The following is a 14716-nucleotide window of genomic DNA, read 5'->3' as shown; positions in this document are numbered from 1 at the left end:
AAGAATGTATTTTTATGTATGGATGAGTTGTATTGTATTATGATTTATACGAACGTGACTTGATGTAAATATTATTCATTCGGTAAAATTTTATGTTGTATATTTTTAATGTTTCCAGTATCAATTTAACGCACATGCTAGGCTTTCTAGATACGTCTAGTATGGGTGTTATATCAAATAACAACACAAGCAAAGCAAGCTTCAATTATGATTTTGGGCCGCTTAATATTGTCTAATTGGGCTAATTACCTAATCCTAAATCATGTTCAAATTGTTTAGACAAAAATGTGATTAGGTTTTGGTATTTTAGGAGTATAAATAAGGGTTTTTCTTTTGTTGGAGACCAAACCATCTTTTCATTCAGCTGTTTTCATATTTTGTTGTTGGGAAATCAAACTCCATGGAAGCTAAATTTGTATATCTATTCAGCAATCAAGGATTCCTTTTTATATTTTTAGGTTCGAATTTCTAATGTCAAATTCATTTCGATGATTTAATATCTCTTCCTTTTGATTTTCAATATGTTGATTACAATATATATTTCTTTGATTTCTATTGAATGCTTCTTTCAATTATGTCAATCTGTAATGTTTAATTCTATCAAGGTTAATTGAATTTATTTATTTAAACACTTGATTTAAATCAATATTCGAATAAATATCATTAGATTCTGTAATCTTTTGTTATAGGTGTAATTGGATTTGATATTTAGATTAACTATGGTTTTGTGACGCTTCTTCCAAAATTACAATAATTTAAATTCTAGATTTTTGTAAAGCTTGTTCCTGAAATCAGTAGAAATCCTAATGAAATTAATTAATTGTATTGGCAAATCGTTAATTTTGTGAATTGCAAACTATTTTGTGAAACAAACAAACCGTAACACCCCAATTTTTAATATCAATATGTTAGTATTGAATATTGCTCGATATTAGTAAATTAAATTATTCGTGGGTATAGATGTCGTGAATAATGAGGAGGAAAAGGAGTTAATTAGTCGGTCAATAATGGGAGAGAACTATTTTAGGAATAAAATATAGTTTTAGTGAGAATAAGAAAGTGGATTGCAAACAGAGGTGCATCAGTAAAACTGGGTATAAAAGGAGTGTAAGTAGCAAGTTGTGTAGTGTTTTAGTGGTTTAGACAGAGGGAGGTGTAAACATCAAGGTTGTGTAGTTAGCGAAAGAATAGTGACCTGACTAGGGGTGCATATAACAAGTTTGTGTATAAAACTATGTGAGAAAGCTAAGCCCAGATAGTGGCTATAAATAGAGAAGAGTATTAGAGGATTAGGGTTACAGAGAAAAAGGAAGAAATTGAGAGGCGCAAAGGAAGAACTAGGGTTAAGGAGGCAGAGAGGCAAAGAGCGTACGTGAAACGTAGGAGAAGAGGGAAGGGCACTAGCTAAGGAATCAAGCATAAAGTTGCAATCATTTGTGAATTCGAGGTAAGGGGACAATCCTTCATCTTTGAGTTTTTAATTGTGAAAGAAGAGAAAATGGTTCACAAATCCTCATATTGTTGTGTCTATTAATTCCAAAAATTTAGAGTAGTTATGAGCTTTATGATGTATACTTTGATCATAGAGAATCAGTAAAAAAAATTGGTGATGATTGGTGTTGAGGTGTGGTGTTGGTGAGTATAGGTTGAATGGTAAAGATTGAAACAACTAGGGTTTTTGATTAGTGAATTAAACATGAAAGAAATTGTTATATTAAGTGAATTGTGGAAATTAGTGTTTGGATGTTAGGGTAACCCAAGGGTGATGTTTGAGGATGAATTGGTGAGTTAAGGGTTTGAAAACAGGGGTTTTTGGACAATTTAGAAGTAATCCCAAGGCTAAACCTTTGTTTTCCAAGTCACTAATTCGATTCAAATATCTTTGATTCATATCAATCTTCATCTGAAAATTTTTGAGTCGAATCACACATCCTTGATTCGTATCACTGTTTACTTCTGGTCTTTTTTTAACCATTTGAATCGATTCAAGGATCTCTGATTCGTATCAAATTTTGACAGCTTCAAATTTCCCCTTTTTCACATGTTTGAATCTAATCAGACTGATACTTAATTTAATCACAACATTGTTTTAGATGCACTTAGGTGATGATAGTGTGTTTAGGTGCTTTTGAAGTGATCCCTTTAGAGTAGTTTAAGATACAAATTAACTAGAGGAGTATAAGACAAAGATAATTGAAAATATGAGATGGTGTTTTTTGAAAATTGATGATATAAAGAGTGATGATAATGGTGTGATAAAAACATTAAGTTATAATGAAGTTATTGTTGTGATAATTGATGATATTAAGAGTGATGATATATAATGGCGAGATAAAAACAATAAGTTATAACGAAGTTACTGTTGTGATTGATACGTGAATTGTTGATGTCTGAGATTGGTGAGTGGTGTGAATGTTGATGTTTAAATCAGTGTGTATTATGATTTTTGATTTATGCAAAGGTGGATTGTTGAGTATTAGGGGTCTTCATTGAATAATTGGTGTATCTAATCAATATTATAGATAAAATACATCAATTATTCAATGAATCTTAAAATTCATTATATATGTGTGTGTATATATTTACCTTATCAATATATATATATATATATATGTGTGTGTGTGTGTGTGTGTGTGTGTGTGTGTGTGTTAATAGATATAGTATTATATATCCTAAAAAATATATTATATTATAATATCTATATATGCTTTAATTGGTATTAATATATGGACATATTATATTTTAATATTTATATATATATACTTTGACTGATATTGATTTTTATAAAGAGACCTTTGACTGATATATTTATATATATATATATATATATAGTCATAGTCAAATTACTGATAATTTCCCTAATTAATATATATTGACTTTTTTATATAACTTTCAATAGGAGTCAACTATGTGGTAAGAAATTGATATTATAATCTCTAGGGTTGAAGTTCAAATTCTATCTAAGGCAATTTGTGTCAACTTTATTGAAAATAATAATTTATGTTTTCCAAATTATTTTAAAAGTATAACTTTAGAAATCATATAATTAATACTAATATTCAGTTTGAATAATTTTGAAACGAAAGCGCAAAAAAAAACTATTATTAACTTTATATTAAAATATATGGTAGTAACTTATTATTATTACTATTATTATTATTATTATTATTATTATTATTATTATTATTATTATTATTATTATTATTATTATCTTTCTCTCTTACAATGTTACAATAATCTCTTTTAAAAGGGATATCATTTTATATTTTTGATGTCAAAATATTTTGAAACCTAACCATTAGAGTTCACTTTGTTTTGCAATAAGCAGAGCTCCTATCCATGGCCGCTAATCCAAACTCAAATATCGAGACTCTGGAGGAAAAGGTAGATACTACAGTTTCATTGTTTGATTTGTTAAGTTTTTTCGTTTTCTAATTTCCATTTTATCTTGTGCCCTTCAATAAATCATATTTTAATATATGTTTTTTATTCTCTCTAGAAGATGTACTTGTTCTATGCATATCCTTTTGGTTCAATCATAGTATACGGATATATAAAAACCAGTTTGTCATTCATTTTCCAAATTTATTATATCAAACTTTAAAATATATTGTATATTTCAATAGAGATTTTTTAATACAATACTTATCCAATTTTTAACTATGGGATCTCTAACATCATATTAAATTCTTAAATGGGAAGACTAAAATTTGACAGGAGCAAGTGATCTAATAAGGGATGATACACATACCATACAATATTGTAAATAATTAAATTATCACATAAAATTACATATTGAAAGAATGCAATTTCTCTATAATCCCCTTATGTTTCCAGACCTTTATCTATTTGAATATCTTCATTTTTTATTTCTCCAGTTTTTTATTTCCTTCGAGATCTAAGTGAAATGTGTATTTTCCTTAATGTGTGTTTGATTTTGAAAGAGTCATTGTACGTTGATATGAATTACAAAATTAAAGAATCTAGTTTGATCATCTTGCATCTTAATTACTAGTTTGTTTTCTTTTATGTATATAGTACACTTCTTCATTCTCTTTTTACAAAATTCTCTTTATTATTATCATTACTTTGACAATAATGAATAGATATCTATTTACTATCAATGCTTTGACAATAATGAATAGATATCTATATAAATTAAATCAACTTTGGAAAATTAGATTTTCTATTTAATAAAATAAATTATATTCTTATTTTGTACATGCATTGTATTAATTTTTGTGAGATATATGTAGTTAGTTTAATTATATTTGTATCATGTATGTCAATTGACCAGGAAGATGAAGTAATTTATGACGCTGAACCAATATCATGCAAATTTCCCAAAGGGTTTTCAGCTGAATGGATGAACAATTGGGAAATTAGAGAGACACCAAGAAGAGACGAATCTAGGATCGATAGGGTATGTTATCAATTTTGAAATGAACACTTTTGATAAAAAAAATCATGTAATTAGGGATATAACGGGAAATGACTAATCATGATCTTGTTTTTCCTCAATAAATATAAGCATGCATATAAGAAAAACTATTTAAGTATATGTATTACAAAATATTAATTTTAAGTTATAAGTAAGCATACAATGTTTTAAAGTTATTTTGCGTAAGTTAAATTAAGTTTATTAGACGTGAGGAGTTAACAATTTTCCTTGAGAAAATTAAAGAATTTGAAAGTTGATAGTTATATATTAAATAAGAATGCTCAGCTAAAATAGTTTTCAATGATGTTGAAGTTCAAAAGCTATCAATGACGTTCTCTGGTGGGCCTATCACTTTTGATTCGACATCGGAAGTTAGTTTCTTGACTCAAGTTTTAAGGCTTGTTTTGGTGTCTTCTCCGATGGATTGGAGGTTGAGTGGTGGAGGAATTCAAAGGAGTGTGAGAATAATTCATTGCTCGAGTGTGTAATTGGGCTTTGATGTGGTGTTGAGGAGTTGACATTATCATTTTGGGGGGTTTTTATCGATTGGGTGGTTTTTTTAGAGTGGTTACGGTGAGCAGCAGTCGATAGGTGATTGAATTTTGTTTCTATGATCGCTCGCTAGAAAGTATGATGGGTGTGATGTTGATTTTGGTGTTGAATTTAGTTTTGGTGGTTATATTTCTTATTGGTGTTCAAGGTAGCCCTAAGTTTAGACGATGTCTATATTAGTTCTAATGGTTTTTTCTTTTAGATTTTGTCTGTCGGTCTCTGTTCTTCTTGTGTAGAGACTTTTGTTATTAATACTATCTGCCGTTCAATTTATTTTTCCTGAAACCAATATTGTTCTATAAGAACAAAAAGATTTCCACCTAAATTCTAGTCTTTATAGATGAGAACATTAGTGGCCCGATAACCATTTTGACATATCCCAAACAATTATTATATCAACATCTTAAACATGGCTTCTTATATTTTCTTATTGACATGATCAATATTTAATCAATGTTGTGCTGCAGACATATCATCATAAAAAGAGTCGGCTTACTTTGCGGTCCATGAAAGCTGTTCAAAATTATGAGATTTTAGGAATACTTCCACAACGTAAAAGAAAAACGGAAGTAAAAGGAAAAGGAGTTATCATTGCTGACATTGAAATCAACGTGAGTACACTCTTTTTGAATATTTAAAATATCAGCACTTATATTGATATGCAATGTTTTACCTTTTAAGTTTTTTTTTTACCAAATATTTAACCATTTTAGTTACAATAAATACAATGTAAAATTATATGTACTTAATTACTAATGTATTTTTTTTAAATGCAAGTCTTTCTTTAATAAACATGCTTTCTTATAGTTGCATTTCTTTAGTACTTTCTAGTATATTGGCTTGTTAGGTTCAATTTTTTAAAATTATAGTTACAGCTTGTTATGAATCATGGACTGAAGCACATTTATGTAGCCTCTGGTGTGGATGTTGTTGTTAATTGTATGAATTTTAATTGTTGTATTGCCGCCATTGAAACAATCATTCTAGATTGTAAGATATCGATGAACCAATTGAATTTTGTCTTTATTTAGTTTTGTTATAAGGAATTTGAACAATCTAATCCATGAACTAGTAGGCTTGTCAGGAGCATTGACTCTAAAACTTGGTTGGGGCTTATCCCACATCAGCGCCAAGCTGCTCTTTGTAACACTAATTTTCAGCTTTAATCAATTTTAAAATTTACCATAAAAAAAGATTATTTTGAAAATTAACATTATCATGTTTTGAGTATTAGAAATTTAAGGAAATGCTTAGTTAAGAGTGACAAAAACTTCTTCCCTATATACTTGTTCTTTAAGGAAATGATTTTACAGAATAAAATATGCACTATCAATATAAATTTGATAAGATAAAATGTTTTTTTTTTTGAGTGATGCCGATATGATAAAATGTTAATTTCATTTATATGTGTTTTTATTTTTCTGCTTTAAAAATTTTTAGGAGAGTCTTGCAAAGAAACCAAAAGAACTTGATGAAAATATGCCAATCCGCGTTGAAGAGTTTTTGACAGAAGCCCGCTACAACTTACTTCATTGGTTTGACCATTAGATTTTTGGTAATATATTGTTATGATTTCAATAAATCTCTTTTGGTTAAGGTGACTCAAAACTCAAAGTAATATTTTGCTTGAGAACAGCAGTACTTTGCTTTATTTTTTTAATTTATATTTAGTGTTGGATCTTGTTATTTTTGGTGGATATGAATGTATGTTATTGCTGAATTTAAAATTCTTACCTCATAGCCATTATGGTCTGTTTATCTCCTCTAACTAAGTTTAGGTTGAATTAGTGGGTACTTGAAACAACACTATGTCAAACAACCAAAGAAGTGTTGAATGTGTAAATACTTGAATAATGAAAGGTTCATTATTTGTAGGTGGAAGGTTATACCAAGGCTCCTCCTGAGATAAGATGGCTCATAATACCTATAATATGTAGTAGGGTATTCATGGTGTAGTTTAGATCAGTTTTTCGCCAAAAAATTATTCGATCCAAAATAAAAATTGCATGCGGTTCGGTTTGGATGACATCCAAAAATAATTGATTTTTGCAGTTTTTGGTTTTTAGATCGGTTTGTGGTTTTATTTTGGATCGGTTTGATTTTAAATACCCTTAACACCTAGAGGTTGATGTACAACATTAATTGTGGAGTTTTGATGTTAGATATAATGAGCACATTTAGTAATTAATTACGATCAACATCATTATCTTGGAAGGGAAATCTATTTTTTTTCCTTTTTAACAACAAACATATATTTTCCTTAGAAGTATAGACAACAATGCTATAGATAGCGAAAAAGCCTTCCCCTAAAATTCATGATCATGACATGTCTCTTTAATAAACAAGATAATGCTTTAATTTTTTTTTATTGGAAATCATGGTAGGTTGTTGGCCAATAAGTACCATTGGTTGGAAAATCGTGAAATTGTTTTTCGCTCTATGTATAATTTCCCAAGTAGAAATTGTACTCTACCCAATAAAAATTCCAGTACATCAAACTCCTATCAAGTCATTATAAGAGATTGAAATATTATTCTTAAAATAGACAATGGTATCCAAACTTTTCTCGAAGAACCAATTCCAAGGCAAATGTTCATACAACTCAGTGGACGAGGGCCTTTAGAGCCTAAGATGGCCACAACCCACCCACTAAAATAAATTAAATTTTTTTTTAGGAAAAATTATTAAAATATGTCTGACTTTTAAATAAAATTATCTCGCGGTACATCCTCCTGTCCATCTCATTACATTTTGATGTCACACTTTCAAGTCAATCGAAATGGGTACATACTTATTTTGAATTTTTAAAGTATACAATTAAATGTTTTGTTGGTCTAATTTTTGCTTAGTGTTTATTAAAACATAAATTTAATGTATATCTTAGGTTATTTTGTGACTCATGCAGAATAAAAATCTACTCCGACAAGTTTTTTTTTAGTGAGGTTAGGGTTTACCCCAACAACCATTGAAAGGGAGATTAAATGGTTCGATATGATCTACTAACAATCACGAATTTGAAGTACATGTTCACTAAAATACTCTGATGGTCAAGTCTGTTGGATACTTTTGCATGTTACATATGGCACTGGATTCTCTGTAGTGACCACAAGGTCCCGTAAAATCATGTTCATTGAAAAAATAAAAAACCATACTTAATTAAATGCAGAAATCATGAGAGATAAAACATTTAATGTTATAGATTTTTACACCGGAGAAAACTGGAGAGATTTTCAATGCACAAAAACCATTCCAGTTACACCTATCGTAAAATATCTTCCAATTGTACATGTGAAAAACTACATACGATTCTTAAGATCACGCCCCTCAAAATTTAAATTTATATATAATGGTTGAGGTCGTCTATCACAAGTCAAACTAGATTGTGATCAACAAACAAACTATGACTATAGTCTTGCAAGCTATCACCTTTTGCCCATACATGCAAAAATTACATAAAATTACATTAAAGATTAGGAATTTGGTGAAAAATAGAAAATTTATTTATTAAAAACATGTAACGTTTGCTAAAAAAAACATGTAAAGTAAAAATATCTCAATTGCAAAGAGTTTTATTTTATTTTTTAGTTTGAAAGGAAAATATATATTATATATAAATCAATATAAATCAAAGTGAGAATTTGATTACCTAGATAAGATGATCAAAGTCTAAACTTTTACGAAGAGTATTAGTCTAAACTTTTACAAACTTTTAATTACAATATACTAAAACCTCATGTCACTTGATGAAAGTCTAAGATAACTAGAAGAATACAAGGACTTTGAATCCTTAACTCTTGAAATCATGTTGTGAGAACCGAGAATTTTTGTAAAACTCATTTCACCGTAGCATATCTGAAATTATTGGTTGCATGAGAATTAATTCAGATACATACAACATATATAACAATCATTTTAAAAATTCATCAAAATGCATTTTAAAGACATTAAATCAGAGAAATGGTTGGGAAAACTTATTCTAATCGTGCATGACATTAGATGAATGATAAGATCATTTTAAGAAATCATGGAAATCCATTTAAGTTCATTTGAAGTGATGTGGACCTATGGTGTTTCTGAGTCAACTCAGTAATCCCCCTAACTTTATAAGTTAATATGTAAGTCAGTTCATTTCAAGTGATTTTGACATCCATGAGTGGACCTATGGCATTGAACTATGTTTACTTTTTTAACCCATTCGGGATAAAAACGATTTATCTCATCATTTATGAGTATAATAATTATACTTCCTTTTTTTTTTTCCTCCCTTTCATTTCATGTTCAATCTAGATTAAATACTTTCTCCGATTCATGTGAGTGTTCATTAGTGTGTGAATTAGTAGGTATCAAATTTAACTCTTAGGATAGAAAATAATGATTTCAATTTGAAGGTTAAAATTTCAGTATTTGAAGGGTGTTATCAAGGTTTGATTTCTTTAGCGTTTAAAGAAAAAAGGATTGGATTTTACATGAAATGAAAATCAATTGTTGATGGATATTGTAAACATTTAAATCATAGGAAAATATTTTGTGTTCACTTTAGGGTGTATATATACATCAAGAGAGATACATGCAGAAGTGATGTAAATATATTTGATAAGTTGGTGATGTAACAGAAAGAGAAAGATAGAAATAAAATGAGGTGTTGAAAAGTGTAGAAATTTAATATGTGCACACATATCATTGTTGATCATCATATAAGGAAGAAACTTTTATTCATGTTGAATGAGGACCGTATAAACTCAACATAGCAATTGTGTGAGTTAACTTAAAATCAGGTTCTGCAGGAATCGTGGCACGATTGAAGGGCAACGTGGCACGATGTGATGTTTCAGTTATGTGGCAAGTCACTGGAAAAATCGTGGCACGATGGTGCGCTGGCAGCGAATAACAGAAACGTATTTTTGGGTGCAGATTTGTTCCAAATTTTAAGCGACACTTTTACTATAAATATAGACCTTGTATCAGACTAAACTTTGAGATAGAGGGGGCTGAAACAAGAGTTTAGAAAGACAATAACAAAACTAGGGTTTGTATAAAGTTTGTCTCTTGGCAACAAATACTAGGGTTTGAGGGTTGATTCACCTTGGGAAACACTATTAGGTTTGAGTCTCTTGGTTACGGAAAGAGATTGGGGCTTTGGGTAGAATTAGACGGGAGACTTATTCTTGTAACCCATTGATATCTCTTTTGTAAAGTTACTCATCATATAGTGAAACGGAGGGATGCTCTCTCCCCCAGACTAGGTCAATTTGGACCGAACTGGGTCAACAAATTCTTTTGTGTTCTCTCTTCTTTTCTCCTGCTGTTTTCTACTTTTGCTCGTGATTATAACTGTGATCCACTTGTTTTGGTTGCTTGACTATCCCTTGCTCCACACATCAAGTATTTATTGGTGTGAGTTTTCATCGAATTCACAACAATTGGCGCCTACCGTGGGGCAAGGGTCAAAGGATAATCAAGTAGCATGGGTTCAAAGTGGGATATTGAGAAGTTTACCAGAGATAACGATTTTGGGTTATGGAAGGTAAAGATGGAAGTGGTGTTAATACAACAAAAGTGTGAGAAAGCTTTGAAGGGTCAAGGTGTGTTACTAGTCACCATGTCACGAGCAGAGAAGACCGAGATGGTGGACAAGGCCAGGAGTGCCATTGTCTTGTGCTTCAGGAATAAAGTTTTGAGAGAAGTAGCAAAGGAAACAACCGCGGCATCGATGTGGTCAAAGTTCAAATATTTGTATATGACAAAGTCTTTGGCTCATCTGCAAGTTCTAAAGCAACAACTTTACTCATTCAAGATGGTAAAGTCAAAGGCCATCATGGAGCTACTTGTGGAGTTCAACAAAATCATTGGTGATTTGGAGAACATTGAGGTGCATTTTGAGGATGCGGGTGCTCTAATGGTGTGGTGTTGTTTGGAGGATGAAGAAGGTGATGTGTCTCACCTTGGGAGTGATGCCTAGTGGAGCGGTGGTCGTATGGAGAGACGTTAAACACTCAACATCTTCCTGGAGAGGCGGTGGTAAGAATACTCATGATCAGTCTGGAGAGGCGGAGGCAACAATACTCATGATCTACCTGTTGAGGTGGAGTTTCAAGGTGGAAGACATAGCGGGATGTACACATTTGCTAGTTGAGGTAGAGTACGCTCAGCTTGAGGTGGAGTTGAACACACCTGTAATGGTACGACTATGGAGGACCTTGGGTGCTATGCTCTAGTGGTGAGCAAGGGATTTCTTCATGAAGACGGAAGGCATTTCGAAGGTTGAAGAATGTATAGCACGGCTTGCGGGATTACCCTAAAAAAAAGCCAAGGGTGATTGGATGCAAGGTGATCTTCAAGGAAGCGGGAAATGTCTTGTTTTGAAGAGGTTATGGTGAATGCTTGTGGAACTACCTAAAATTCCTAGGGTAGTTAGACTGCAAGGACCTTCAAGAAGGCGGAAGACATTCCGATGGCTGAAGGGGTTAACGTGTATACTTGTGGATTACTCTAAAAGCCAAGGGTGATTGGGCACAAGTAGATCTTCAAGGAAGCGGGAGATGTCCTGTGTTGAAGAGGTATGGTATAGTCTTGTAGAACTACCTGAAATTACTAGTGTAGTTTTATACAAGGATCTTCAAGAAGGCGGAAGACATTCCGATGGCTGAAGAGGTTAAGGTGTATATTTGTGGAACTACCTAAAATTCCTTGAGTAGTTTGGACACAAGGATCTTCAAAAAGGGCGGAAGGTATTCCGATGGTTGAAGATGTTAGGGTGTAAACTTTTAGAGCTACATGGTGTAGTGGGAAGCAAGGGAAAGAGCAGCAATGGTGGTTGATGTTAAATTGACATCATCACTGATTTGAAGTCAAGGTGGAGAATTGTGATAGTTAACTTAAAATCAGGTTCTGCAGGAATCGTGGCACGATTGAAGGGCAACGTGGCACGATGGGATGTTTCAGTTATGAGGCAAGTCACTAGAAAAATTGTGGTACGATGGGATCGCAACATGGCACGATGGTGAGCTGGCAGCGAATAACAAAAGCTTATTTTTGGGTGCAGATTTGTTCCAAATTTTAAGCGACACTTTTACTATAAATATAGACCTTGTATCAGACTAAACTTTGAGATAGAGGGGTCTGAAACAAGGGTTTAGAAAGACAACAACAAAACTAGGGTTTGTATAGAGTTTGTCTCTTGGCAACAAATACTAGGGTTTGAGGGTTGATTCACCTTGGGAAACACTATTAGGATTGAGTCTCTTGGTTACGGGAAGAGATTGGGGCTTTGGGTAAAATTAGGCGGGAGACTTATTTTTGTAACCCATTGATATCTATTTTGTAAAGTTACTCATCATATAGTGAAATGGAGGGTTGCTCTCTCCCCCAGACTAGGTCAATTTAGACCAAACTGGGTCAACAAATTCTTTTGTGTTCTCTCTTCTTTTCTTCTGCAGTTTTCTACTTTTGCTCGTGATTATAATTGTGATCCACTTGTTTTGGTTGCTTGACTATCCTTTGCTCCACACATCAAGTGTTTATTGGTGTGAGTTTTCATTCACAACAGCAATTACAAATGTCGCAGCTTGACTTACTCATCAGATAACCCTAAACTTGCTGGAAGTCATGCACCACTTTCATGAGCTTGCTCATAAAAGTCCCATCTTACACCATTGATTGACAACTTTGCTACTTCTTCTGCTTCTAACCTCTTAGCTAATGATTTGATCTTGTCACTAAGGAGTTTGTTACTTTTTCTTAAGGCATCATGTGTTTGCAAACATAGAACTCCTTGCTTCTTCATCACACCCACATTCTCGCTTTGAGGGCGATACTCGTTCAAGGACATGTTGTAAATGAACTCTCAGATTTTTGCTACAATTTTCTTCATGGTACCTCCTCCTGATGCACTAAAAGCATGCATGTTGTTGGCTTAAGAACATTTGTAAAAGTTAATGAAATTTCCATTTCTGAAAATTTGTGCCCCGGACAACGCTTTAGTAGTAACTTCTACCTTTCCCGTGCATCGTAGAGATTTTTTTTTGTCTTCTTGTTGGAAACCTGAAATCTCCTTGCTTTCTATTTTTGAGGTATTTTGTTGTTGGGAAAAAAGCGGCGGGGAATGCTTTCTTTAGATCACCCCAAGTAGTTATGGTGCCACTCGAAAGTGCATTGCGCCAATCCTCCGCTCGTCCCTTTGGAGAGTAGACAAACAAGCAGAGCCTTTTGTCGGACTCCGAAACTCCATTTGGATTGATGGTGTTGCAAGCTTCTAGAAAGTGTGTTAGATGAGCATTATAGTCTTCAAATTCCCTACCCAAGAATTGTTTTTTTTCCTTAAAGCGACGATAACTGAATGTTTGATGTTAAAGAGGATTGTGTTCACCGGTTGGAACCTTTGGGTGACTTCGTCAATGTTGTTAAGCCTCCTGTAATCTCCTAATGTTATGCGTTCTATATCTCCCATCTCTTCGTCAGATGCGAAGTCACGAAGACTTGGAAGTTGAACAGTTGCTACTTCTTTTGCTTATCAGATTGCTTTTCAAATAGCTCTCTCAGTTTTATCGAAGTCAGATTCGAATAACAAGGGACCAGAATCTGCCACGCATAAAACAACTCGCAAGGAATTTAAGAAGAGCTTGCGGTAGAGAATTGGTCTAAATAATACAAAAGGAAATAATTGTATAATTTTTTTTTTTGGTTTTTGTTATATATATATATATATATATATATATATATTTACAAATAATTGACTAAAATTTAAAAATAAAATAAAACTAACCTAGATACTAAATCTTTTTGTATTTTAGAAAATAAGTTAAAAAAAATTAAATATAATCTAACCTAAAAACAAGGAAAATAAAAACTAACCTAATCTAAAAGATAAAAAATAACCTATTTGATAAAAGATAAACCTGACCTAGAAAATAGGAACTAACCCTAATTTTGAGGATCTAACCTAAAACTAAAAACAGAAAATTAAACTAACCTAAAAAAATAAAATAAAAAAATAAAAAAAATAAAAAATAAAAACTAAAACTAAAACAGAAAATAAAACTTACCAAACCCAACCTGATTATTCACAAAATAAATTCTACCAATTACATTGTCAAAATATAAATAATCTCCCAAAACGACGCAAAAAACTTGATGGAGTAATTTAGGTAAGTGCACTAAATTGTATCAAGTAATACAGTATTATGTTATTATCTCTATATCGATTGTCATTCAACTCATAAATTATCATAATTTTTAAGAAACGCAAATAAAAGAAAGATTGAAAGGTGGTTGCAAGGTTTTAATCAATGTTATTAAAACCAGATTGGACTGTCCAGTTCAACTGGTTCGGTCAAGAACTGGATCTGGTATTGGTCCAGGTGACCATACAAACCCGCTAGTCCGGGGAACCAGAGAAAAAACCAGGAAAACCGATGAAAACCAATGTGAACCGAGAGAACCGCTGAACGGTTTGTGGAAACCGTTCGGTTTAAAGATTAATAAAAAAAAATCATTTTTTGTCCTTTAATTTTTTTCATTTTTTTCATCACAAACTCCTCTCTCTCTGCAATTTACTGAAGAAATATTTTACAAAATTAGATGCAACATATGGGAGTTTTGAAGATCTATTATGAAACATAAAGATGCGAGTATTCATTGAGTGGAAAGGATGCAGAAAGAGATAGAAGCAAGAAGAAGTAAAAGAGAGAGGAGAGAAGCAGGACTAGAAAAGAAAAGAGAGAAGTA

The 14716-nt window shown here is 32.0% G+C and overlaps 1 protein-coding gene across 1 annotated transcript; it reads left to right on the top strand.

Moving 5' to 3' along the window:
• The first annotated feature begins 1299 nt into the window (after positions 1 to 1299).
• Positions 1300 to 6731, top strand: LOC146937887 (uncharacterized). The gene is made up of 5 exons (XM_085757807.1): positions 1300 to 1447; positions 3329 to 3384; positions 4298 to 4423; positions 5461 to 5604; positions 6434 to 6731. Exons 2-5 carry the CDS (start codon positions 3340 to 3342, stop codon positions 6539 to 6541), a joined length of 423 nt encoding a protein of 140 aa, XP_085613933.1. The 5' UTR covers positions 1300 to 1447; positions 3329 to 3339; the 3' UTR covers positions 6542 to 6731.
• The last annotated feature ends 7985 nt before the right edge of the window (positions 6732 to 14716 follow it).

The sequence above is a fragment of the Medicago sativa genome, chromosome 3, assembly GCF_051527215.1.
Source record: "Medicago sativa cultivar Bolivia chromosome 3, Bolivia_mono, whole genome shotgun sequence".
In the NCBI taxonomy this organism is placed as follows: Eukaryota; Viridiplantae; Streptophyta; class Magnoliopsida; order Fabales; family Fabaceae; genus Medicago; species Medicago sativa.
The sequence above is the reverse complement of the archived record's forward strand: the minus strand, read 5'-3'. Positions and strand labels throughout refer to the sequence as shown.

Bases quoted from the DNA above. Each gene is read 5' to 3' on its own strand.
- LOC146937887 (XM_085757807.1), top strand. From the start codon at position 3,340: ATGGCCGCTAATCCAAACTCAAATATCGAGACTCTGGAGGAAAAG. The intron at 3,385-4,297 runs GTAGATACTACA...TCAATTGACCAG, and splicing joins TCGAGACTCTGGAGGAAAAG to GAAGATGAAGTAATTTATGA. The intron at 5,605-6,433 runs GTGAGTACACTC...AAAAATTTTTAG, and splicing joins TTGCTGACATTGAAATCAAC to GAGAGTCTTGCAAAGAAACC.